General features: G+C 38.8%; 1 protein-coding gene across 1 annotated transcript in view; it reads left to right on the forward strand.

Moving 5' to 3' along the window:
- LOC124867156 (protein kinase C-binding protein NELL1-like) overlaps positions 1–27,653 on the forward strand; it is a 339,275-nt gene that overhangs the window by 34,512 nt on the left and 277,110 nt on the right. Inside the window, exons 3-4 of the mRNA XM_047363441.1 lie at positions 7,966–8,116; positions 23,916–24,086. Coding sequence (XP_047219397.1) covers positions 7,966–8,116; positions 23,916–24,086 — 322 coding nt within the window. The remainder of the gene's footprint in view (positions 1–7,965; positions 8,117–23,915; positions 24,087–27,653) is intronic.

Raw genomic sequence — 27,653 nt, forward strand, 5'->3', positions numbered from 1 at the left:
GCTGCTGCAGAGGTCGAACAGAAAATGTATGTGTAATTTTAGCACATTTAGCAACATCTCCCTGATAATTGTTCTCCTTTTTTCGTGCAGCTTTTCTGCACCACTCGTTTTTGTATTATGTTGCTGTCCAGTCATGGGTTTCTGAATTATGGATACTTACCTAACTGATTTAATTGCAGACAGCATCAGATGTTGTCTGTCACAAAACAGCCTCACAAAACATGTACAAACAGAACTTTCCAGAAATCTGAAGATAATTATCTTACATAGAGTGAAAAATATCTCCCTTATTGATTTCTTCTGTTGTTTTTTTTGCCACAATGTTTCAGATCAAACAGATGTTTCAGATCAAACATCGAACACAGCTAAATAATAAACACAAAAATAATTTTTCATTTATTAAAGTATAAAAGTTATACAAACCTACCATGCCCAGTGTAAAAATATATTTTATCTTTTATCTTTTACCGGGCATTGGGGACATCCCCGTCTGTGCCCCAGTAAAATTCCAGATCAAGTTTCTGACATTTTTAGAGAGATTCAATGTTTAAGTCATATGTAAAACCCTTCTGTTGCTGTATTATTTCAAAAGATGGTGCTTTAAATGTACAGAATCCTAAACAAATTACAATAAATAAATCTTTCCTGTCTGGTGAACTGAGGACAATCTGCCAGAAATTGTGCAACGGGCAAGACGCACGGTGGAGAGACCACGCATGGAGCTCTTTGTGCCTACTCTGACGACAGTAATAATTTGCATAGACTGTAGGTAGTAATTGCAAAATCTGACATTTTAACTTTCATTAACACCTCTTATTCTAAGATGAATCAATTAAAATGATTAACAATTGCTCTGTTTCAAGCCGGGAAATGTACACCCAGCACAGGATTTTACAGACTGTAATGCAATTTGTAAAACCTTTAAAATTTATCAGAAGCAAATAAGACCTTTTCAAACTTCAGCACATTAAGGGGCCATATTCTGATTTCTATTACAGCTAAAGATGATCAGAAAGTGTATTGCTTCTGAGGAGTTTCAGCAAACATTGAGTTTGAGTTTAAAAAAATGCTAATCTTCTTTATCTTACTATGTATTCCACAAAAAAAATTAGGGCTGTATATACCATGTATCTGATTTTCTTTAGTTTTATCTAGCAAATTTTCTTTCTTTTCTGTTGCTAGAGTGAATGTATTAACTCAAATCATTGACTTCAGCCTCTTTTTCTTTGTGTGACATTACCTACAGGAAAACAATTTTTAAATATCTCTAAATTTAAAATTAAGTTATTTATTCATTCATTCATTCTAAGATTGTTCTGATAAAGCTTAGCCTTGATTGTGAGCACTGTAGAATGAGATGTTTCCTTGCCAGTTACTTGGATTCTGGACTTTGGAAAACTCAGCCTTCATCTGCTTTGTGCCTGCGGCAAAGACTGAAGCAATGTGTCATAATGTGCTTGTCTGGTAGAAATATGGTCACAGTAATTTTCTATATCAGACATGACTGAAGTCCTTGGGGACTTGACTAGCTTCATCTTTCACCAGTGAGGGCACTCTGGACCTCCATCAAGCTCCTCTTTCTCACTGCCACTAAAAGGGGACATCACAGAGATTTAGCCAGGGTGGGGGAGGACCCGCCAGGCTACTGATTAATGTCATGATATGTAAAATCGAGAAGGAGAGGGGGTCGACAACTGGTTGCAGCCAGCTAAGCTAAACTTCAACCTGACTGCTGGGTGACAAACCATCCAACTCTACCTGTTTCCCCTGTCACTTTAAATGTTGATGTTGACAAGAATCTGAGATAAAATCCCACCAGGTATTTGGTCCTCATCATCACTGCAGTGTTGGGGATTCAGACAGAAATGATAAATACACTGGTTGAAGCCTTTTTCTGGCTCTCATTGCACTGACAATCTGAAGTGTAATAGAACTGTCTTCTTCTACAGTCTCACAGCAAAAACCTATATTTAAGTAAAATGTTTATAATTGGAAATCCAAATTATATTGCATTAACCTCATAATTTTGAGTGGACATAAATCTATCCTCCCTTAATTAGAACTGCTTTCACAGAAATATTCCATCGTTTTATATATATATATATATATATATATATATATATACAGGTCCTTCTCAAAAAATTAGCATATTGTGATAAAGTTCATTATTTTCTATAATGTAATGATGAAAATTTAACATTCATATATTTTAGATTCATTGCACACTAACTGAAATATTTCAGGTCTTTTATTGTCTTAATACGGATGATTTTGGCATACAGCTCATGAAAACCCAAAATTCCTATCTCACAAAATTAGCATATTTCATCCGACCAATAAAAAAAAAGTGTTTTTAATACAAAAAACGTCAACCTTCAAATAATCATGTACAGTTATGCACTCAATACTTGGTCGGGAATCCTTTTGCAGAAATGACTGCTTCAATGCGGCGTGGCATGGAGGCAATCAGCCTGTGGCACTGCTGAGGTCTTATGGAGGCCCAGGATGCTTCGATAGCGGCCTTTAGCTCATCCAGAGTGTTGGGTCTTGAGTCTCTCAACGTTCTCTTCACAATATCCCACAGATTCTCTATGGGGTTCAGGTCAGGAGAGTTGGCAGGCCAATTGAGCACAGTGATACCATGGTCAGTAAACCATTTACCAGTGGTTTTGGCACTGTGAGCAGGTGCCAGGTCGTGCTGAAAAATGAAATCTTCATCTCCATAAAGCTTTTCAGCTGATGGAAGCATGAAGTGCTCCAAAATCTCCTGATAGCTAGCTGCATTGACCCTGCCCTTGATAAAACACAGTGGACCAACACCAGCAGCTGACACGGCACCCCAGACCATCACTGACTGTGGGTACTTGATACTGGACTTCTGGCATTTTGGCATTTCCTTCTCCCCAGTCTTCCTCCAGACTCTGGCACCTTGATTTCCGATTGACATGCAGAATTTGCTTTCATCCGAAAAAAGTACTTTGGACCACTGAGCAACAGTCCAGTGCTGCTTCTCTGTAGCCCAGGTCTGGGGAATGCGGCACCTGTAGCCCATTTCCTGCACACGCCTGTGCACGGTGGCTCTGGATGTTTCTACTCCAGACTCAGTCCACTGGTTCCGCAGGTCCCCCAAGGTCTGGAATCGGCCCTTCTCCACAATCTTCCTCAAGGTCCGGTCACCTCTTCTCGTTGTGCAGCGTTTTCTGCCACACATTTTCCTTCCCACAGACTTCCCACTGAGGTGCCTTGATACAGCACTCTGGGAACAGCCTATTCGTTCAGAAATTTCTTTCTGTGTCTTACCCTCTTGCTTGAGGGTGTCAATAGTGGCCTTCTGGACAGCAGTCAGGTCGGCAGTCTTACCCATGATTGGGGTTTTGAGTGATGAACCAGGCTGAGAGTTTTAAAGGCCTCAGGAATCTTTTGCAGGTGTTTAGAGTTAACGCGTTGATTCAGATGATTAGGTTCATAGCTCGTTTAGAGACCCTTTTAATGATATGCTAATTTTGTGAGATAGGAATTTTGGGTTTTCATGAGCTGTATGCCAAAATCATCCGTATTAAGACAATAAAAGACCTGAAATATTTCAGTTAGTGTACAATGAATCTAAAATATATGAATGTTAAATTTTCATCATGACATTATGGAAAATAATGAACTTTATCACAATATGCTAATTTTTTGAGAAGGACCTGTATATGAAAAAGGGCTAATTACAACTGTAGGTATTTTAAATTGAGAACAGGTTCTCATAATTACAAATGTCTAAAAAGTAACAAAAGTACCAGCAGATTGTTCTTAAGCATTTTACTGGTTCTAGAGAACCTTTCAGAAATGAGAAATGCTTCGAGGAAAAAAATGGTGAGAACAAATGGACCTACTGCAACATACTGCTAGTGCATCTTCACCTGTGAAGTTGTTGTATATTCTGTAATGCAGAATATTGCATTGTACGTTGTATATTGTACATTGTAAATTCTAAATTGTAAATTTGTATATTCTGTAATGCAAAAACAGAACAAAAGAGCAAAGTGTACCGGAGGCAAATTCTTTGTATGTACGAACGTGGCAATAAAGCTTATTCTGATTCTGAACACATTTAACAGCACTAGATTAGGTCATCCAACATTTCTATGACACATTGCTAGTACCAGGACAGAGCCCGCTTTAACTTCACAACTGCACACATTTGTTTTTTGCTGCAAAGGTTTAACAATGTTTGAGAAGCATTGCTCAGAGACATTGACATGACGGCCTCAGAAAGTTGCTGCAGATTTGTCAGCTACACTGTTTTACCATGTCCTGAAGGCGATGTATTATTTTCAGATCAGGTGACTGCAAGAGGCAATGTCTTTCCAATCTGTTACTGTCCAGTTTTGGTAAGCCTGCGTGAATTATAGCTTCAGCTTTCTTGTTCTTAGTTGACAGAGGTCACACTTGGGGTGGTCTTCTGCTGCTGAAGCCTAGCTGCTTTAAGGTTTGATGTGGTCTGCAATCAAAGAGTGGTTAGCATTGGTTGTAACAAGTAGATGTTCTAGCTGATGTTGTCGCTTACTGGATATTTTGATTTTTTCAGATCATTTTCTCTAAACTCGGGAGATAAATGTGTGTGCAAATCCTATTAGATTATCAGTGTCTGTCATGTGGAGTCTTTGCAGGACCAAAATGTACACAGGAGTTAGGGAGCCACATGGTGAGTAGAAACGTTTAATGATAACTGAACTGGTAACTTACACAAAGAAGCAGGTCGCTGAACATAGGCAGATAATCAGATGAAGAAACTGGCGTGAACTGGGCGGGCAAACAGTAGAATCCAGTGTGAGCAATGAAAACCAGAGTTTAAATACAGAGGCAGGTTGGAGAAATTACAATGAATCAGAAGAGCTTATCGAATAAAATGTGGAACAGCTGGCGGCAGGGAGAATGCAGGGGAGGTAAAGAAGGGAGGGTAATTAACACAGGAACACACAGAATTCCAGAGGAGTAACATAAATCTTACTGGAAGTTAACTCTAAATATGTAATATATAATCATATAAATAAACCGATAAGAAAAGCACCTTACACAAACAAGCATAAGGAAAATAACCAAAGAAGGCAAAACCTGAAGAATAACCTAAACAGTAAATAAATGGTCAAAATTTCCACAAAAAAAAATTAAAACTCAAACAATTCCAGATTGTTACAGTGTCTGAAAGATACCATTTTATGTGGCACCAACAATCATATAAAGTTTCAAGTCACTTTATTTCTCTTGTTTCTCCACTCTGATACTCAGTTTGATTTTGACCAAGTCATCCCTAGGTGTAGTTGTTGCTGTTGTGTGACTGGCTGAATCCCTGTTTGTGTTAACAAGCAATTGAAAAGGTGTACCTTCTAAAGTTGCTAAATAGTGTATAATTGTCCTGAGGTAATTCACTGTCTTTGTTCAGTCTCAAAGTACTATGGACTACTTTGTCCAGACTATCAGTCAAGTCTGTGAATGTGTAGGAAGAGGATGTGATTAAATCACAGTAAACCACAGTTTGTTGGAATGATCCAGATGCCAGACATTACTGCCTTTAGGATGCGCAAAATATTGACAGACAAATAAATAGTGCACTTACCTGCAGCTTTAGTGAATAACACTGCACATGTTTAATAAACATATTTGCACCCGTTTTTCCCCACATTGGACAGATTTGCACTTAAACGGCCAGTACTGCATATTGATTGAGACAAACTTGTTAACTGAACAATGGGTTTTATTTCGTGCTTATGACCTTATTGCGCATGTTAGTAAATTATGAAGACAAACCTAAACCTTACGTAAATCTGTCCCAGAGACAGATAGCCAGTTTGCGAGGGGGAGAGACATGAGTCCCAGCCTGTCAGCACAGTGGGGTAGATGTTTGGTGGGATCTGATGTGGGCCATGCCAGGGACATAACATTGGGTGGGCAATGCGCCTCTGTCCCCCCATTTCGGCGCCACTAAATTAAACCTTTTTGACCAATGAACAGAGGTTTAACTTTAGTCACACAAATAAAGTTTAAGTTTGACAGCATTAGCAAGTAAATATAATTGAGGTGCTTTATTTATTTTTAGCGCCTAATATTACAATACATTCTTTGAATCAAATGTAAAAAAAATTAACAGTCAAACATTCTGAATAAAGTTGCAATGTTCTCTGTTTTTGATGGTTGCATTTAAAATCTTAGATGCTATTGCACCTGCAGTTGATGTCTGCATGCTACACTGCATGTTAAACTGTTTTCTTTTGTTTCGTCCTGATTCAGTTCTCAGTGGTAATGAAAAAATCACTGAAGTCAAACAGTTGATCTCCTAAATTTTTGTATTCTTGGATAGAAATATTGTATTACCTCAATTTGATAGTATTCATTATGGCTGTAAAGAGGTAGAGCTTGACTTTATTTAGCACCTATGTACTTTTATTTAAAATAATACATAATAGTTGACCTTGAAGTTTGACAGCACTGCTTTATTTCTCAGCTCGGTGAAGGTTAAGAAATCTAAGGTCTGACTGTATCCTGACACCGTAAAAACAGGGCCTGTGTCCCTGTGGATTAAAGTGGATGATCTAATGTCTGACTCTGGTCAGAGAGCCTGCACGTTGAAAAAGTTGGATGCTGGGGGACGTGACTCTCCATCAACTGGGCTGTGACAGTGGGGAGGATGAGTGTGAGGGCAGGCAGGCTGCTGTCGCCCTGGGGAGATTTAAAAGCCCTTTGCTTGAGACAACTACAGGCTGCTGTCCACTGGACTGTCTGTCATGTAAGGTGTGCATTGTGGAAACTCAGGAGTTGCAGCTCTGCTCTCTCAGGCACATGCCCCATTCACTCTATATGTGAAAATTCCTCTAATATTGTTGGGTTTTTGCATGTTCTCAAAACAGGTTAATTGACATTATTTAACAGGTTGAAGAAACCTGCATAATGAGCTACAACAACAATTAATTTCCCTTTGGGATTAATAAAGTATTTTTGAATTTTGAATTGAATTAATAAAATTGTTATCTGGCCCTAATGAGTATGCAGCAGAACCTGTGAACCACATGTGATCACTATCAGCATTAGGGGCACATCTGATCTGACTTGTTTCACACAGACAGCTCATCCTCCTGGCCGTATTGATCTAGCACATGCCCATAGGTTTTAAGTCATAACCATGTGTCCTGCACAAACTAGCTAATGTATTCCACATTTTCCTATGTGGTATACATATAAAATGAGACTGATCAGATATTAGTCCTTGCCTTATATTGAGGAAAATTTAAAAGTAAATATTAATAGATATACAATATGTGGAATTGAAAACATATAGAGCCCTATTGTTTTGGTATACCGCCCTAACACTATTGTCTTTCTGTCTTTCGTTACAATAAATACACAATGCCATTGGAAAATAACACTCTGGCATTGCCTTACAATGCATTAGGCACTGTAGCAAAAACAGTTTTATCACAAGAAAAGCCAGGCTGCCACAGATATTAATGGACATGTTAAAACATTTTGTCAGAATGCTGACAATCTCACATGCCATGTATACTGTATATGTGTGCTGCTATAGCATTGATGCACCTGCAACTAAATTATCACAGTAATAAATGGTATTAATAATATCTTTAAAAACATTAACAATCTCCTGCTATGCTATGCAGATGCTTCGCTTACCTTGATATATTTGATATATTTTTGGTATCAACAAATGTATAAATAGTAAAAAAAAAATTTATAATCATGTTCCTAAACTGGTGCAAAAGGCCCATCACCAACATATAATTGTATAAAATATAGTATGCTAGACAACCCTGGCATGATATCGCAGAAGTATTGAGCAAGAACAAAATATACCACTTTATATTTTGCCATGTGAGACCAGTAATATGTTTCTCATACTGATGACAGGCGCACATAGAGGGGGCAAGAAAGGTAAAAGAGTTTAACCTTCATTTTATTTTATTCCTTCAGATGTTGGGAGGGCAGTTCACGCCCCACCACACATCACAGAAAAAGTGGTTCAACTGTTCAGGAGAAAAAGCGAATTCACCTTCTTGGCCACCATCCAACAGAAGTCCTCCACATCAGGAGTCATATTCTCAATCCACGAGTCCGAACACAGGTAATCCATCTTTAATCCTCTACTTTTTTCCCGCTGCTCTTTCTCAAAAATATTTTTTTATTTAGAATACAGAGCGATCTAATTTTCTCATCTTATTTGAAGCTGTCTGCACATGGCCCTTGTTGAAATGTTAAGTAAAGAGGAATGTGCGATTACGTAATGCTGAATGATAGCTGGAATGATACTGCATTTGTTCTTATACGTATACTCAGAGCTGAAAGACGCCTAGTTTATCTTTGCAGTCAGAAACATAGATGTGAGCTACCAAGCAATGTAATGTAGTCCATAGTGTATACATAGACATGAAGCAGTGAAGAGTGGAAGCGTGACTAGAATATGCTACCTTATAATGAGCTGCCATAAACATCCAGTTTAGAAAATACCTTTTTTTGAGTGAAAAAACATCTGTATGTAGAAAGCCTCCTTTGCTTAATTAGTGCCTTAAAGAGTTTTGGGGAGTGGACTGATTGTTACTGCAGAACTCTATGCTGTAAGCAAGTGGTAGCAATGAGCCCATTCCAGCCCCCTGAGATACTCCACAGCTGTGAATTGTTTTAAAGGGCAGGCAACATTGATTTTCCTCTAACCGTCTGAAGGTAAAAGTCTACAGTTCTGTAAGACATGCATTGAATGAGTATAAAGCATAACAACAAAATCAAAGTCATTCACAATAGTTGACCAGATGGCCCCTTTGCTGATGGACAGACCTTTGAAGACGGAGTTGGTCAGGAACAAAAGGAAAGCTGGTCAGAGTTCATGTTTTTACCAGAGTTATGATAAAAACATGCCCTAAAAGACCTTCAGGCAATTGCAGTGGAAGGTAGTGTCACAGTCTGAATTAGCGGGCTTAAAAAACCCCAAAAACGCAGGTTATATTTTCAAATTTTTATTTAAGAAAAAAAAAAATTTCCTTTTATTTGCAAATATGCACAATATTGTCTTGGCGTACCACAAGAAATACCCAATACAAATACATTAGAGTTGGTCGATGTAATGTGACAACATGTGGAAAGGTCCAAAGGGTATGAATACTTTTGTAAGGCCATGTAATATCTTTATTGAAGGTAATATGAAATATTTTTTACAAAAGCTGTTAGAACAAAAGCTGTTTTATGAACTAATCAATTTTTTTTGCAAACTTTACTTGCGTCGTTGTGTACACTTAGCTCCTTCACTTCAGCACAGATTACTTTGCACAATGCACTCCTGAGAGGGCACGTCTTGTCTTCGACTGTGCTTTTAAGGTGACCCTGAGAGTTTATTTTCAGTCCATTCTCTTTCTTTCCATCTTCACTTTCTCTGTGACATAACCTGCAGGCATCATTGTTGCACAGTGGGTTGACCAAACAACAGTGAGGCAGGGCTAAATGGGGCCATCTGACAGAACTGCTCTCCACCTTCAGGCACAATGACACGCATCATGCAACATATGTATCTCAGAGGAGGGCTCAGACTAAGCAAATGTTTTATTAGAGACACTCAGCCACACTCTAGCAAACCCAGTGGTCAGGCTTACTAACTTCAAATCTCTTTACCAGCTTTCAACTGATTTGAGATGGAAATTTTGCAGTGTTATATAGAGGCTCTTCCCATTTATAAATACAAACATTATTTGTAATTGAGTAAAAGTTGTTTATAGTGAGCTTACACATTGGCAGCCCTCTGGTTAATATTGCAATAATATTAAGAGAAATTGAATTTACTTAAAAAACTTTACTTTTAATTGCAGCTTTGATGCCGCCATCCCGCTTCACAATAGTTTCTTTGGACTCAATAGGGTCCTCATTTCTCTTTGGTCAAAAGGCAAAATTTGCTGACAATGTTGTCTAAGTGAGATTTCCAGTCAAATAATGAACGGGGACCTAACAACTGTTTTTGGTTACGGTTTTCAAAAGAGAGAAAAGAGAAGCAAAACATCTATCCTGTAAAAGCAACAGTTAATGAATGTGGTCACTTGAAAAAGAAAGCTAACAATCTAACAAGTAAAAACCTTATGTACAAGTTCAAAAATCAAAAATTAAGAAGTCAATATCTTTGTGTACTCTGTACACAGAAGTTTTGGGTGGACTCTGTGAAATTTTTTGTTATGCCAAGAGAGCCAAAATGTCTGCATAGCACAGATGTGCTCACATACAGAGAACAAAGAAAAGGGGGAGGGGAGACAGTAATTCGAATTAATTGCTACATTTTTATAGTATGCATGCAGCTTTTGGTTGCTTGCTACACAGAGCCCAGAGATTGCATTAAAAAAAAACATCCTACACACAGCAACAAAAATGAAAATATAGACACATTATCTGCAAAAACAAAACACCACCACACATTTGTGCAGCTCCATAGTACATAAAAAAGACAAGGACGTTTTGTTGCAGTACAGTATTCTGCTTTGCATGCCAGTAAATTGAATTCTATATCTGATATAGGCAGCTTGACTCTAAGGGCTACAGGATATATAGGAAAACATGCTTTTGTGACATGTAGAACATTACAGTGACACTGTTGGTTGCAATTAACCCATGCTTTTCTCACTCATCTAGTTATCTTCTTTAGTCAAGAGTTTTCTACTTTGATGTTGATCATTTTGATGACTATCAACTCAAACAGGAAGATCAGGGCATTGAACGTCTATTCAACTTAATGTGTAGAGCATGGAAGTTGGGTTATTAGGGACATGGGCCGACCAGATTATAGCATTACTTTGCAATTAAAGCAATTAAAATAATATTTTTGATGTGAGGTTTTGTGAAGATATTGCCAGTAATAGTTTCCTAACCTGGGGTAGAGGATGTCAAATCATAGTAAATTTAATAAATCCTCAGAGTATTCCAAGACTTACTGCTAGTCACATGGGCCCATGTTTAGCTAATGTTAGCAGAACAACTCTGTTAGCAAAACAACTCTGAATAAAACAAGCGTTTCACAACAATATATTTGTGGATATTAAACTTTCTCAAAGTATTATTATTTTTTTTATCTTCGTTATTTTAGCATCTATGTTACTCGGGAGAAGTCATGCTGGTTGAGGCTGCTGGCTGTATCAATCCGTCTGGTCAGCTGCAACCTCTCTAGGTCTTTGATAAGTCTACCCAGAATGGAGAAAATGTTCGAATTTTGTAGCAGGCTCTCATTTGAGCCATGGAATCAAATAAAGGAAATTCCTGTGCTCTTTTCAAAGAAAATCATAAACAAGGAAATATCCAGATGCAAATCAACCCAAGTTGCAGCAGGCTGCAGCTATTTTGAGGCAAGCTGTCATGTGACATAGACTGCCATACTGCAAAGTAATCAAATTGGATGAGATGACAAGAATCTCAACTGGCTTGGAGCAGACGTGTGTTGCTTTGTGACCGCAGATTTGCTCTGAACCCTTGAATCGTCTCTGAAGGCCCTATTAGAGTCCTCTACCGATGCCCATTCGTTTCCATTAAAACTCAAACCTACCATTCAGCCAACTTCCTGAAAGCCAGCGCAGCTCTACAACTCAACCAAATCCAATCACACATTCCCTCTCTGTCTTATAGCTACTTACTTACATCTTTCTCTCAGCACATTCAAATCCACCCTTCTTTCCTCCCACCTCCTCTGCTAACTGAGTTTTCACAATATGATAATAGCCTCCTCTCTACGCTCCTCTCCTCACCCTCAAAGCGAAAATATCTTTTGAATGGAGACATTTCTCTGAAGTCATTGCAAAAGCAGAAGAAGTGCTTTTTTCCTTTTTGTGCCAAGCACTAGGGAATGTGGTGAAAGGTTTATTGCTGCTCCAGTTGGTTGAATACAACAAAAAGAAATGATTTCTGCCTAGACAGCAGTTTTCCTGGTCCCAGGAATGCTTTCATTGTCAGCAAGTGGCAGAACCTGTGCGATGAACTAACTCAAAGCCTAGTCTCTCTGCTGCTCTTCCCACCTTAACACTCAAACTCTAAAGATGCACAGTCTGCTCATACAGCTGCTCTGTTCATCTGCCTGGCCCTTTATTCACTCTAGAATCCTGTTTCTTTCCTTGCACATCAATTCAACAGAGCTTACACATTCTTCCCTTTATTAGAATATTTTGAAACGAACAGGCCTTTGACCGTCCATACTTTGTTGCAAAAGGTTGTAAATGTGTGTGAGCACAGGAAGAGCTAAACATTTCACTGTTGGTAAATTATTTGTCAGTTGGCAGTCAGTTGAGCAATTCATTAAATTCTAACAGGTTTTACACATCTGTCAGCATTTCCATATAGTTTAGCAGCTCAGAGTTGATAGCATTCATAGAATTGTATACCTTTGAGGATGGATTAATGGGAAATTCAGGGTTTGGATTCTGTAATTTTGTAATATTAAGTTAAAAAGTAATTCTGCTCATCATGCATTGAAATTATCACTGGGGCTTCAACTTAACTTGGTATTGTTAACAGAGACATAAAAAAATAGCAACAGATGAACAATGACAAGTCATGACTAGTCTTGCATAAAGGAAAGATGTTTATAAAATGTGTTGGTAAATAGACAGATACAGATGAATAGACAGTACAAATGGCAACAGTACTGAATGCTGAACAGAGAAGCTTGATCTCACCATTATGAACCCCTATACAAAATATAGGGATTTTGGTTATTTTGATTTCTCCTGTCTTTTCTATTGCCATTGTATATAGGCGTCTCCTCTGCAATGGTAAATTCTGAAACAGAAAATAAACAAAACAGCTACCTAAAATCTAGGATGGCATCAGATTATTTTAAGTTCTGACAAATTGCACTGGGAAACCCCCCCCCCCCCCCCCCCCCCCCAAACATCTGGGATGCTGGCCCAGCTGGAAACATGAATACAAAATTCCTTTCCACAATTAGTCAGTCGTGATAAATAGCCACTCACACTGAGCCCGGTTCTGGTTCTGCTGTAGGTTTCTTCCTGTTAAAAGGGAGTTTTCCTTTCCACTGTCACTACATGCATGCTCAGCCTGAGGGATTGCTGCAAAGTCAATGCAAGCAACTGTCCACATGCTCATCCAGGAGGAGTGAATGCCCTTGAAGCGGGATTTGTGTTTTTGGTATTTTTCCACGCAGGTTGTAAGTTTTATATCAAGTTGTTTTTGATCTCTTAGCTGCCAGTTTACTCCAAAGGATACTTCAAAGTGACGCCTTCTGTATTAAACGACTGTAGGTTGCCATTACTTACTCTTGCATATTTGTATATCCAGCAGAAGATAAGTTTATCTTTTAAATATCAAAATTACCACTCCCTGCCTTGAAGTCTGGCTTAATTTTTAAATCAACTCAAAATGTGTTTGCCGTTTTACAGCCTGGACAAACTGCCCTCCTGCCAGGATGTTTGGTTCCTTATAATCAGTTCTCTGACAAGCAACCATATTAATTTGAGCTGTGACACCAAGGCTACTCAAAAAAAATTTAAACTTTAACTGCTTGCCTATGTAGTAATTGCTTTAGAATCGTTTCATGTTTGTTGGTGATTGAGGTGAAACTACACCACAATTCATGTCATATGAGTTTCTTTTGACTGTTTAATACCATCACTGCTCTTTGCTTGTATAGTCGTAACACAGAAACATATGAAGCAAAAGCAATCACTTAATGTTGAACATTTTATATGCTAAACATAATGAGCATCCATAATAGCCATCATGTCTGAGCCACAGATTAACAACCTTGGCATGCTTGAGATGATTTATCAGTTGCTAGGGATCCTCCAGCAGCGATTTGGCTGTCCTCTTTTTCTTTTGCAAAAGGAAATAAACGTTTCTGCTGGACAAGATTCGAAAGCTTCAGAATTGGTTCAAATATCTTTTTTTCAGATATACTGATATTGCCTCTGACATCCTGGATAGCAAAGATGTGTTTTATCTCTTGAACAATTAAAAAACAAATACAAAAACATAATGTTGTCACAATCTCAATACCCCCAGAATATCCCACCTTTTTCCCCATCTTCAAATTCTGATTATCTTGTGGTTGAATTTTTTTTATAATGGTTTTCTTAATTATGTGGTTCAACAGCAAAACAATTGCAGGTTCAGAGAAGCAGGTTGTAGGTTGTTGTTCATAGAGATAATCAATGACAGGATCAATTCAGGAGCTACAGCCACTTATATGCTTTTGTTAATATGAGGATATTTGTAAAGCAATTAGGTACATCAGTCCCCCTAAATATATACTTGGTTGTATATGGTTGTTACGCAGACATCTCCAATTTGAACATTTTGTGTCTAAATTGAGCAGGTCAAAAAGCATATATACCATTTTAAAGTTGGACAAATTGTAGTTGCATACACATTAAAGTCCATTTCTGAACCATTATCTGGAGTTATATGAGACATGCAAGTGTAGAAATGTTTTATTTGCTCTGCATCGCCATGTTATGTAATGATCCAACTCTCTCTGACCATTTAAACCTGACCCGATCATAAAGCCCAAATCAAGAACTAGAGGTGGTCTCTGTCTCGTACAGTACCTTTCTTCTGATAATCAACCACTTAACAAAGTCCAAACTGTGAAAATGAGAATTGATTTCCTCCTGCAAATCGATCCATATACGTCAAGCTGTGGTGACTTGTGAAAGTTGCACATACCTGCTAATACCTTCCAGCATTGTGAGAACCTCAATGAAGGACAGCCATCCTGTGACAACTAAATTACAATCCTTGTTAGCAAACCTGGCCAGATTTTCCAGGTCAGCACCTAAAGGCATTGGTCTGTTTAGTCGTTGTAGTATCTGCTTTATTTCCTCCTCCTGTACCACAGATGAGCCTCAAAGGGCTGACCCTCCCTTTTCAGCAGATAATTGGCTGACAGCTCTCCTCCATAAAATAGCTGTGTCATACTGGAGGTGAGGGAAAAGGACAGGATGACATACAGCTACCCCAGCACTTCCAGGCAGACATTCATTTCCAAAGCTTTTCTCTTACTTATGCCACTGCATTTTGATGAAGACCACTTGTCACCAAAAGAGCTTCTTCTCAGAGCTGTCACAAGCAATTCAATTCAATTCAGTTTTATTTATATAGCGCCAATTCACAACACATGTTGTCTCAAGGCACTTCACAACAGTCATGTACATACATTCCAATTAATCCTAACAATTGAACAGTGCAGTCGGAGTTAGCTTTTTATTCAAATTGGATAAAAAGTTTTTCTATTCTAAGGAAACCTAGCAGATTGCATCAAGTCAGTGACTTGCAGCATTCCCTGCAGAACAAAGTTAAAAGCTGAAATAACAGCAAATAATGCAAAATTGGAGAGTAGTGTGAGAATGTAGCGAAAAGGGTGAAAGTGGTCATTATGTCCTCCAGCAGCCTAAGCCTATAGCAGCATAACTACACAGATTGTTTCAGTTGAGATTATTTAAATTCTAACAAATACAAATTCTAACAGTCTATTCAGTAGTCCAAGTTTCTGCTGGCAACAACTTAATGCTCACCTTCTACAGAGGATCCACTTGGCCCGGTCTTTCAGTGTTTAACCCTTTCTTTCTCCTAGATATAGCAATTGAATGAGCTTTACTGTAACTAATCATATGTGCTCTCTTTCAGACTATCCTTGAAAACTTTCTCAAAGTTTATCTGTTCTTTCTTTCTAGATGAAACGACTAAAGGAGCTATATCCACTAACATTTACTTTTCCTTCCCATAGAAAGGACTCCTGGATCAGTGCTTCTTTGTTCTCTTTGTGTCTCTGCTCTGTTCTCTCAAACCCCCAGTCGGTCGTGGCAGATGGCGCTCACAATGAGCCTGGTTCTGCTGGAGGTTTCTTCCTGTTAAAAGGGAGTAGTTTTTCCTCTCCACTGTTGCTACATGCATGCTCAGTATGAGGGATTGCTGCAAAGTCAACGCCAGTGACTGTCCACTGTCGCTACATGCTCATCCGGGAGGAGGGAATGCTGCAAGTCACTGACTGGATGCAATCTGCTGGGTTTCCTTAGATAGAAAAACGTTTTATCCAATTTGAATAAATAACTGAATCTGACTGCACTGTTCAATGGTTACGATTAATTGGAATGTATGTACCTGACTTTTGTGAAGTGCCTTGAGACAACATGTGTTGTGAATTGGTGCTATATAAATGAACTGAATTGAATTGATAGGATAATGAATGTTTAGAATAGAAGGAGCAATACTTGTTTGCATTACAGCAGCTAATGCCAATTATGGTTTTGGTTTAAGATATGCTGACCATAATAAACTTATGGTTCATCTCTAAAAGGATTGCTTTATTTCAAACTTAAGGACAACGTTTCATGATGAAGTAATATTTACCTGAGTTTTCACTTCAAATAAATAACAGAAGATGTTCATTGTTATTCATGTAAGTAGTTTTAATGTTGTGATGCATGAGTGCATTTTCATACACCTTGTGTTACTGTAGCATTTGTTTTTTGTTGTACAATGTGCTCAATTTACCTAGCAATTAGTGTGCTGTCAGAAACATTTCTTCACTTGAAGCACAAATTCTAAACTTTTATCATGCCTTCATATCAGCCTTACTTGCTGATTTGACAATTTGGCTTCATGGAAAAGGCCTTTTGTTGACAGGGCAGCAATAATGAGCTGCAACTGCTTTAATTTGGCGAGTGTAGTATAAGTGTAAAAAACGTTTATTTTTATTTTTATTACAATACATTAGGAGACTATTTGCATGTTGTTTTTATATGTATATGTTAAGCCTAGAAATACTTACTTGAATTGTGACCGATAAATGGAACATATGAAGGAAATTCTAAATCCAGTGTTTGCATCTTACTTTTACCTATTTACATGTTGGTTACACACTGAAGTACTTTGTTACTAGATGTTTGTAGGAAACGAAATCAGATAAAAAGATACAATATTGCATATGAGCATATGCAAGCTTGTACACATTGATTAAATGTGGGGTGATGTTCTTTAGGAGTTATTTTCAATACTTACTTTCCAATTCTCTTGTTGAAAAAAGCTTATCCCAACCTTCTACTTCACACAACTAAATGATGCATGCTGAAAATGATTCATTATTTGATTCAATTTAGGCCATTTTATTGCCAAAAATGTTTTTTTTTATATTTTGCAAACCTCCACATGCTAACACACACTCCAAGATATTTCTTTCAATGCTTGGGAGTAGCGTTGTGCAGCAATGCTTACTCTGGTAATTCTTGCCTTCTTCATACACCATGTGCTCTTGTGACCATGTGTCAGAATGGATGTCTCACCTCCTATTGGATTGATATGTTTTACACTCTGATTGGTTGGCATCATATACATTTACATGTACTGGGCGTACTGTTTAAAAAACGTTCTGTTGCCAAGGGGCACCTATGTGCTGTAGGAGTTAGGAATTTAATCTGAGAAGTTGCTCAGTCAGTGACTAAGATCCTTTGGTCCTATTACTGTGCATAAGCACCAACCTACCTATTTATTTGTTCTTTTCTTATTGTACAGCTTCTCTCTTTACATGTTGGGATAGATTGTGCAAATAAATATGCCTAATATATTCTGTAGCACATTTTATTCTACAGAGACTTTCACAACAGTTTAATTTTCATATCACATCAATTCCTTCATCACTACTGACAGCCATTTCTTTTCGAAATGCAAACATTATTTCCTAACTCTGAAAGCTGTGGATGCTCACAGTTGGAGTATTTAAGATCCATGCAGATGCCATTAGTATAACAACAGCTTTGAACAATGCTGCTTATGAAAGGATCATTAATAAAAGAAAGCCTTTGAAAACAGATAAGGCTCATTTTTTATCTTTTGTAGAAAAAGCTCCAAAGGAGCCAAGCCACATTTTTGTGTCCATCAGACTGAGCTATTGATAATAAACCTATTGCCTGCCAATAGCATGCATCTCCACACCCACTCCTATTAACTGTTCTGTAATACAGGCATACAATAGCTACCATTAAATAGTTCATAAAATAAACACTAGCTGTGGAGTGGAGTAAATGCCTTTGATAATTATTTCATGAGTCAAATCAGGATAACAGTTTTTCTGCTCATTCGGTGATTTTGGGTCTCTTGAAGCCCCGAGGAGGCTTCCATCAGTAGGAGAGGCGAAGCTAGAGAACTCTCATTCTCATTTTGCTCCTTGTTCGATGCAAATGATTCTCCTCCAGCTGACAAGTATCAGCAGCTCTGGCTCCAGGAGCATGATGAAGATGGGGTGTCAGGTCGGTGCACGGCACAGGCACAGAGTGATGTATTCATTTAATTTGAGAGTGATGACATGCTGTATAAAGACTGCCAAGCTGGCTGGTCATAGACGCACTGATTCCACTTCTATCTCTCACACAGATATGTGAGGAAGCCGGCACTAGTTTATTCATGCAAATTGGATTGGATGTTGTGGAAAAACATTTCCTTGGTAATTTAGTGTGTAGTAATTGTTTTAGCGTTAACACAGTCTTCTTTGTGGGGGGTTGATGTGCCATCATTAGCTGAGCAGAGAGATTTGAGTTGACATAAACCTACGACATACAATGTCCTTATTACCACTCCTGTCTTTTTTAACTTCTATGTTGGAAGACTTTGCCTATATTTGTTTTTATTGTGTTGAACATTAAAAACCATGAGTAATGACAGTATGTTCATTCCAGCAACATCAGGGGACATATTTGTGTAATAAATCTCTTAAAAACTCATGGAAAGAATTGCAAAGGTACACACAAATGGTCAAAGGTTTTATATGCACTTTCTTATTTCTCTATTTTCATGACTATTTACATTGTTGATTCTCACCAAAGGCAACAAAGCTGTGAATGAAAACACATGGAATTATATAGTAAACAAAATGTGTGAAATTATCCTATTTTCTGTTCTAATTCCACTCAGCTGAGTTTTCTGTTTTTTATGTGTGGTGAATATGAAATTATTTTACCACACAAAATAACTTTTGCTGCCTCCCAGAGGACACCAGCAGAGATAATAGGCTGATCATTTATTTTCAAAGAATTGGTCCACTCTCTCTCAACGAACATGATAAAATCTCCATCTTAAGTAATCATGTGTGAAACCTGCAAAGTTACAGTTGGTGTTACAGTTGGTTTTTTCTCCATCACTATCATAGTTACTGGTGCACGGTTGCTTAAGGAAATAGGAGAAATTTGTACCTCACATACCTCTTTCATAACAGAGTTGCTGATAAGAAAGAAGTCTGTACTGGTGAGAAAGAAGCAAACTCCTTATATGATGGGTGACATGAGCGCCAGGCATCATACAGACCATAATCATTCATACACTGCTTTAGTATATTAACTGACTGCAAGTTATGAAGTGCACATGATCTGCTGAGCCTGTTCAGAGTGAGGCTAAACTCCCTTCCCGTCACAACTGCTTTGCCAGTCTGTGTTGATAAGGCAGAAAAGAGACAGTGATAAAGTTGCAGTCATTAGCATTTGGACCGCAAACATTAGCCATACAACAGTCTTTGTTGTCTATCTTTATATTAATAATTATATCAGAATCAGAATACTTTGTTGATCCTAGATGGAAATTTCTGCGATACAGCTATACCTTTTCATCTCCCTCCTGAATCCGATGTGTCTATGTGTCCGCATGTGTGTATGATAGAGAATGGGGGAGAGATAGTGTGTGTCTGTGTGAAGAAGTAAAATAAACGAAAAAATGGGTGGCTGGGTAGATACACACATCAAAATTACAATCACAATGAGTTGCGCATTAACTTTAAAGCTATTAAATGCCTATAAACTATCATCAAATCAGTGTTAGCTGTTTAATCCTACCTGCAGTTGTATTCATTAAAGCTACAGAAAAATCTTGCGATCCTGGAACAGCTGACCATTTACATAAACCCTATCAACTGTGACTACAGTGCGTGTTCCCTCTGCAGTGAGTCACTGTTTAAAATGTTCTAAAAGTGAAAATTTTGCTGCAATGGGTCCTGGCTAGTGGTGGTTGGGTTGCTTCACACCCAAACAATGCACACGGTGGAATGTGATAGTATTCACGACATTAATCGAGATCTTGAGCTGTCGGTTGGGGAAATCTCACACTGTGGCTTCTCGGTTTTCTTCTGTGGGCTCAAGAATGCAAGAGAGAACAAGGTTGTTCCACATGCTCCTCGCTAGAATATCCAGTATGTTCTCCTTCATTTTCCTGTATACCATGAAAAGCTGCATCATCCCTCAGTGCCGTGTTCTCAGCTGCTAGGGTCGCAACCTGTTCCTGGCTATACTCTAGCAATTCCCTCACGGCCCAGAATTCTCTGTGCAAAACTTCTACCAGGGCCAGTCTGGTATCAGGGTTGGTAAGCCTTTGGTCAATAGCATCAAAGATATTTGTGCAGCTTCTTGTCTGGTGAAGTGGTGGTATTGGGAGCATTCAGGCCATGTCCACTTTGAAATTGTAGTGGCCGCTAGTTTCTGTGGTTTCCCATTAAGACTCTGAAAATACTCGTCAGTGTAGCTCTGCAGAATGTCTCTGCAGTTCTGCGGTTTCCTCGTCCAGGTTGTCAGTGATGAAGAAAGAACACAATGGTTTGTGTTGCATTCAACATTTAGTTTAATTGACTTGTTTTACCTGAGCTGGACAGGTGATTTTTGTCAGTGCGCCGCCACGTTGTATATAACATGCCACTCTTGCAAGAACTCAGCACATCATGCTCCCCCAATGATGAGCTATCTATAAGCACAAAGCCAGAATTAAGTTAACAGTTAAACAACCTTTTTTGTTTTTTTATTTCGTCACAAGTGGCCTTTATTTTTCACATTTATTCAACGGTAAGCCGACGGGAAAGAGGTGGAGAGAGGGGGAAGATATGCAGCAACAGTCGCCTGAGCAGGGAGGGACTTTTAAGACAATTCTAAGACCAGAAAAGTATTACCCAAATTTAGAGTTGTTGACATCCTTTGCAGTTTATTTTATGAACTCTTCTCTTTGTTTAGCTTAATTCCATTTAGTTTTTCTCACTTCGGTTAATTTTCCAAATTAGTATATAGATAAAATTGCAGCTTGACTTAACTTGACTTTGACTTTATTTATCCCCAAAAGGGAAATTTGTTTGTCCCAGCATGTGCTTGCTTTTAAAAAAAAAAAAATTTAATATAATTTGAAGTGACATTATCTTTGTTTGTAATTTTAGGTTACATAACATGCACCTATGTCCGTACAAGCAGAGTGTTTCTTTTTTTCAAATTGGAGCAGGCCTTAGAGGAAAATGTTCCCATTTTGAAGTTATATATAGCCACAGGGAGCCTACAATGTAAGAACTGTTTGCTTGTGGCTTCCAGGCTGTAACTAACTGTGATTATCAGGCTTTTAATTTGCCATGGCTGATAACAGTGAAGACATGTTGTGACAAGAGCTGCAAGTCAAACAATGGCATTGACACCAAAATATAATGCCTAAATGTGTAACAAAAACCTTTTTTTTTTTTATATTTCTATAGAAAATCTAATTGTTCAAAGGCTTCACTTAAAAATTCACTGGCATGCAAAAACTGTGTTGTGAGTCACTCGGATAACTATTGTAAAACTTTATTCTGATAAATGACTCTTAATGTCCTATCCCTAGACCTGTACAAGTCCTGGATGGAGGAAAGGTCAGTGATGATCCTCTCTGCAGGCCTAATTGTTCATTGCAGTCTGTAGCTGTCCTGTTTTATGGATAAGTCAAACAACACTAAGATGGTCAAAGACAGGGCATGGTAGTGTAGAACATGACCAGCAGCTCCTCTGGAAGGTTGTACTTGTTGAGTTGCCGCCTGCAGGATGTAAAGTTTCTGCTGGGCTTTTTTCCGAACAACGACTTTTGCCCCTTTTCCATTGGCTCAGTTTGGCCCTACTTGACTCCACTCGGCTCATGAGTGTTTGCGAGTGTTTGCATTGCAATTCTTTTCCATACCAATACCTAGTTTTTTGCTCCCTGCTCCTGAGCAGGCTGCCACAAGGGGCCACATGTGACGAGACCAGAATGCTGTTCACTGATTGGCCATGGTACCAGGAGAAATGAGAAGGTCTTCGCTGAGGTAGTGCAGGGAAAAGTGAATAAAACTCAAGAGCAACTACAATAATATTAAGGACCACAAAATATAATTTTATTATTTATCAGCTTTTTGAATTACGTGGGCTGTATTTAAAATCCTAAACCAGCTGATCAAACATCTTATCACACATAGCTATTCAGATGCAAAAACATTGTGTTTGGTTCGGAAATTTGCCGCCTGCAATCACACTGCTTACATTAAATCAAATAGTAGGACAAACCCGCTGAAACTGCAGAGCACAACCTAAAACTAACTTCACCGCGGTCAAAAGTCCATGGTTTTGTGCTTTAAAGACTTTGACCTCGTTATTGCCATGGCTGAGACAAAATCTTCCTCATAAAGCCCAAAATTGTAACTTCCTCAGGCAAACCTTGAAGCTTCACCAGTCCAGACAGCAGCGTCTCCCCTCGCTGCTTCTCCTGACACACACCTCTTATATCAGAACCCCTGAGCCTTAGTCCTGGCTGGGCTGTGGTCCAATTATCCTAGTGGATCATTTTATACATAAAAAACATACAGTATATAAGACATTCTTGCATATACAATAATATAAATGTTATTAGTATTAAGTTTATTTATGTTTTTATTTTATCAGTCAGTCAGTCATTTTCTACCGCAACATAGTGGGTCACGGGGAAGCTGGTGCCTATCTCCAGCAGTCTATGTGCGAGAGGTGGGGTACACCCTGGACAGGTCGCCAGTCCATCAAAGGGCAACACACAGACAACCATGCATACACTCATTCATACACCTAAGGGCAATTTAGAGTGACCAATTAACCTAACAGGCATGTCTTTGGACTGTGGGAGGAAGCCGGAGTACCCGGTGAGAACCCACACGTCCACAGGGAGAACATGCAAACTCCATGCAGAAAGACCCCCAGCTGGGAATTGAACCCAGGACCTTCTTGCTGCAAGGCAACAGTACTACCAACTGCGCCACCGTTTTTATTTTATTTTATTTTATTTATCATTTCACACAGATTACTTTAATGTGACAATGTCACACAGTAACATTAAAAGCAGCAGAGCGCACTACACTGAAGCTTCGCTTCCAGCCGCCATAGCTTCAGCCATCAGTGGGCCAATAAAAACACAACAGTTACCGTACAAAGTAGAGTGAAACCAAGTGAAGCAGAACAGTGCTGGCTAAAACGAGCCAGTGCAAAAGGGGCATACATATGAGGACCACCTCAGTTCCTGAGAAAGGGTGGTTCCTAGGAACCAGTAGTGATCCACAGTCAACACAGTGTTGATGATGGTGAAAGGAGGCAGTGTGGGGAGAGTTCTCCTGAAGTCCACTTTCATCTTCACAGTTTTGGGTTGGTTAAGCTCCAGGTGGTTCTGCACCATTGGACTAGCCAATCTACTTCCTGTCCATATGCAGACTCGTCCCAGGCCTGGTTCAGACCAATGACAGTGGTGTCATTTGCAAACCTCTGGAGTTATACAGATGGATCCACTGAGGTGCAAACATTTCTGTACAGGGAGAAGAGGAGTTGTTTCTGTGCGGGAGAAGACACTGCCCAGCCTCACCTGCTGCTGCTGGTCAGGAAGCTGGTGATCCACTGCCAGGTAGAGGCTGGCACTGTGAGCTGGTGGAGGATATGTGGGTTGATAATGTTGAAGGCTGAGCTGAAGTCCACAAACAGGATCCTGGCGTATATCCTTTTGTGTGTCTGTACAGGAAATAGACATTTCATAAACGATGTCGATGAAACAATGAATTGATCTGTTTTGAATAAGACCTTGTACGCACAATGCATTTTCATTTGATTCTTTCATGTGATTCTTTCATTTCTTTTCCACCCTTGCAGTTACTTTGAGCTGGAAAGCAGCGGTGTGAGAGAGGAGATTCGCTACCACTACCGCTTTAAGGGCAAGCCACGATCTGAATCATTCCCCTACCGGCTTGCTGATGGACAGTGGCACAAGATCGCCATCACCATCAGCACCTCCCACCTCCTGCTGCACGTCGACTGTAACAGGTAATGTGCACCTGGCACTCAACAGCTTAATAGCTTTCACAAATGGCTTTTTTTAACCCTGCTCCTGTGAATTGACACATCTAATAAGCTGTCTGTGATTATCAAAGTAAATATTTCTTTGCTGGCATGTCAGTGAGAATGTCAGGTTGTTAAGAGTTCTGAAGAGGAAAAGTTCTAGGACAAATTAGCACACAGAGAATGTGAGAGGGAGGTGATATATTTATATAACATTCAGTATCTCTGTAAAGTGTAAGATGTTCAGCATTTTTAGCTGACACAGTTCCTTCATGAGGTGAAAGCTAACAATAATATAACTGCCTCACCAGCTCTGTAGTAGGGACATTAAAATCTGTCAGTGCTGATCTATAAACATGCACTTCAGCCATAACACTCTTAATCATTCCTCACATCTCAAACGGAGAGTTAGTAAGGGCTACTTGCCAATTTTTTCTCTCCATCCAGCTGCTGGACATGTGTACTGTCAAAAAGAAGTGTGAATCTTCATAGAAATGCTGTTCCAAATAATGCACTGGATGATTTAACTATAATATTGATTTTTCCCCGATGCCTATTACACCCATAAGGCTATTGTCTTCTAGATTAATTATGAAGTTAGAAGATATCTATAAGTTGAGACAGTGATGAATACAAAAAGATTGTTTGGGGTGTTATTAGGGAGAGCCGATCACCAAATTATCAAATAAACAGTAAAAAAGTAAATAAAAAAGATATTGCCTACATAGTACTTCAGAGAAGAGTGAAGGCAGTCCAGAGAGTGTGTTTGAATGGGTTGCTTTGGTGCTCTTTCTGATATGGTTGTGTGCCATCAGTGGTTTGAATGTGGGGGTTGAAACAGAGCTTGACTATTCAGAGTGAAATCTCCGAGTCTGTTTATAAATTTTACATTTAAACACATTTTTACTGAGTCTGGCTATGTTATGGCAGTGCTTTATATTTTTACTTGCATGTTAGAACTCTGTCCCAATAATTACAGACCTACATGTTGCTATTTTGTATGCCCTATATTTTTATTTCATCACATTTTGCAGAAACGTCAATGTCTGTTGCTTGCTTTTACTCAGCTGTCACCTCAAAATATAGATACGGGTTCATGAAATACAGTACAGACCAAAAGTTTGGACATACCTTCTCATTCAAAGACTTTTCTTTATTTTCATGACTATGAATATTGTAGCTTCACACTGAAGGCATCAAAACCATAAATTAACACATGTGGAATTATATACTGAACAAAAAAGTGTGAAACAACTGAAAATATATCTTATATTCTAGGTTCTTCAAAGTAGCCACCTTTTGCTTTGATTACTGCTCCGCACACTCTTGGCATTCTGTTGATGAGCTTCAAGAGGTAGTCACCTGAAATGGTTTTCCAACAGTCTTGAAGGAGTTCCCAGAGATGCTTAGCACTTGTTGGCCCTTTTGCCTTCACTCTGCGGTCCAGTTCACCCAAACCATCTCGATTGGGTTCAGGTCCGGTGACTGTGGAGGCCAAGTCATCTGGCGCAGCACCCCATCAATCTGCTTCTTGGTCAAATAGCCCTTACACAGCCTGGAGGTGTGTTTGGGGTCATTGTCCTGTTGAAAAATAAATGATGGTCCAACTAAATGCAAACCGGATGGAATAGCATGCCGCTGCAAGATGCTGTGGTAGCCATGCTGGTTCAGTATGCCTTCAATTTTGAATAACTCCCCAACAGTGTCACCAGCAAAGCACTCCCACACCATCACACCTCCTCCTCCATGCTTCACGGTGGGAACCAGGCATGTAGAGTCTATCCGTTCACCTCTTCTGCGCCACGCAAAGACACGGTGGTTGGAACCAAAGATCTCAAACTTGGACTCATCAGACCAAAGCACAGATTTCCACAGGTCTAATGTCCATTCCTTGTGTTCTTTAGCCCAAACAAGTCTCTTGTTGCCTGTCCTCAGCACTGGTTTCCTAGCAGCTATTTTACCATGAAGGCCTGATTCACACAGTCTCCTCTTAACAGTTGTTCTAGAGATGTGTCTGCTGCTAGAACTCTGTGTGCCATTGACCTGTTCTCTAATCTGAGCTGCTGTTAACCTGCGATTTCTGAGGCTGATGACTCGGATGAACTTATCGTCATGTGAGCCAGTTTCTTTGTAGCGCTTGATGGTTTTTGCGACTGCACTTGGGGACACTTTCAAAGTTTTCCCAATTGTTCGGACTGACTGACCTTCATTTCTTAAAGTAATGATGGCCACTCGTTTTTCTTTACTTAGCTGCTTTTTTCTTGCCATAATACAAATTTTAACAGTCTATTCAGTAGGACTATCAGCTGTGTACTGTAACCACCTCCTGCACAACACAATTGATGGACCCAACCCCATTTATAAGGCTTGAAATCCCACTTATTAAATCTGACAGAGCACACCTGTGAAGTGAAAACCATTTCAGTTGACTACCTCTTGAAGCTCATCAACAGAATGCCAAGAGTGTGCGTAGCAGTAATCAATGCAAAAGGTGGCTACTTTGAAGAACCTAGAATATAAGACATATTTTCAATTGTTTCACACTTTTTTGTTCAGTATATAATTCCACATGTGTTAATTCATGGTTTTGATGCCTTCAGTGTGAAGCTACAATATTCATAGTCATGAAAATAAAGAAAACTCTTTGAATGAGAAGGTGTGTCCAAACCTTTGGTCTGTACTGTACATGCTCACCCCCAGCACACACAAATACTGAAAAAAACTTAGAAACGTCTGCCCTCTTAAAAAGAGCACAAACAAAATACTAGCAACTGCATGATCATTTTACGGTAGGAATCAGGAAGCAGAACAATATCCAAACTGTTCAAAATTTTAAAGCTGTTCATAAATAAATAAACAATCTGTAAATATATGAAACTTTTTTTTTTACAATAAAATAATAATATCGCTTGAAGGGATAAAAATGTATCCTACAATATTGTTCTTCCATTTGTAATAATTTTGTGTTCTTTTACTTACTACTTTGGTTACATAATGCTTCAGTTATGACCATTTGTGGCTGTTAAGACTTTCTGGCAGTTTTAAATTATAAACAGTACTAAGTAACAATTACTACATATAAAATGGTAAAAGCAATCACCAGCAACATTCAATATCTAGTTGTATATTCAAAATATAAAGTATTAGGTTTTGGGTTTTATTTCTGTTGGTTTATTATTTGCATGAGACAGATTACAAGGTAGGGGAACTCCTGCATAGTTCTTGTGTGATTATATAGAAATAATTGTAAATATAAAATCAAATAATTAAGAATGTAAGTACACGGATGACACAAGCACATTTCTGAGATAGTTTGTAATATCTTTCACCCTAATTCCCACTGAATAGCTGTGAAAAAGCAGAGTGCTTTAGACGAAAAGAGTTTAGTTTGTCAGCCTATTTAAAAAGACAGATAAAAACATCTCAGTGAGGAGCATTTTCCGACATGGTCCCATCCACTGGTCCTTTCAGCATCAAAAAATCTCTGTTTCCATTAACCATCACATTAATATTACCAATACGTGCACAGGAAATTATAACCTTTCTGTGGAG

Source organism: Girardinichthys multiradiatus, chromosome 4 (genome assembly GCF_021462225.1).
Source record: "Girardinichthys multiradiatus isolate DD_20200921_A chromosome 4, DD_fGirMul_XY1, whole genome shotgun sequence".
Lineage (NCBI taxonomy): Eukaryota > Metazoa > Chordata > Actinopteri > Cyprinodontiformes > Goodeidae > Girardinichthys > Girardinichthys multiradiatus.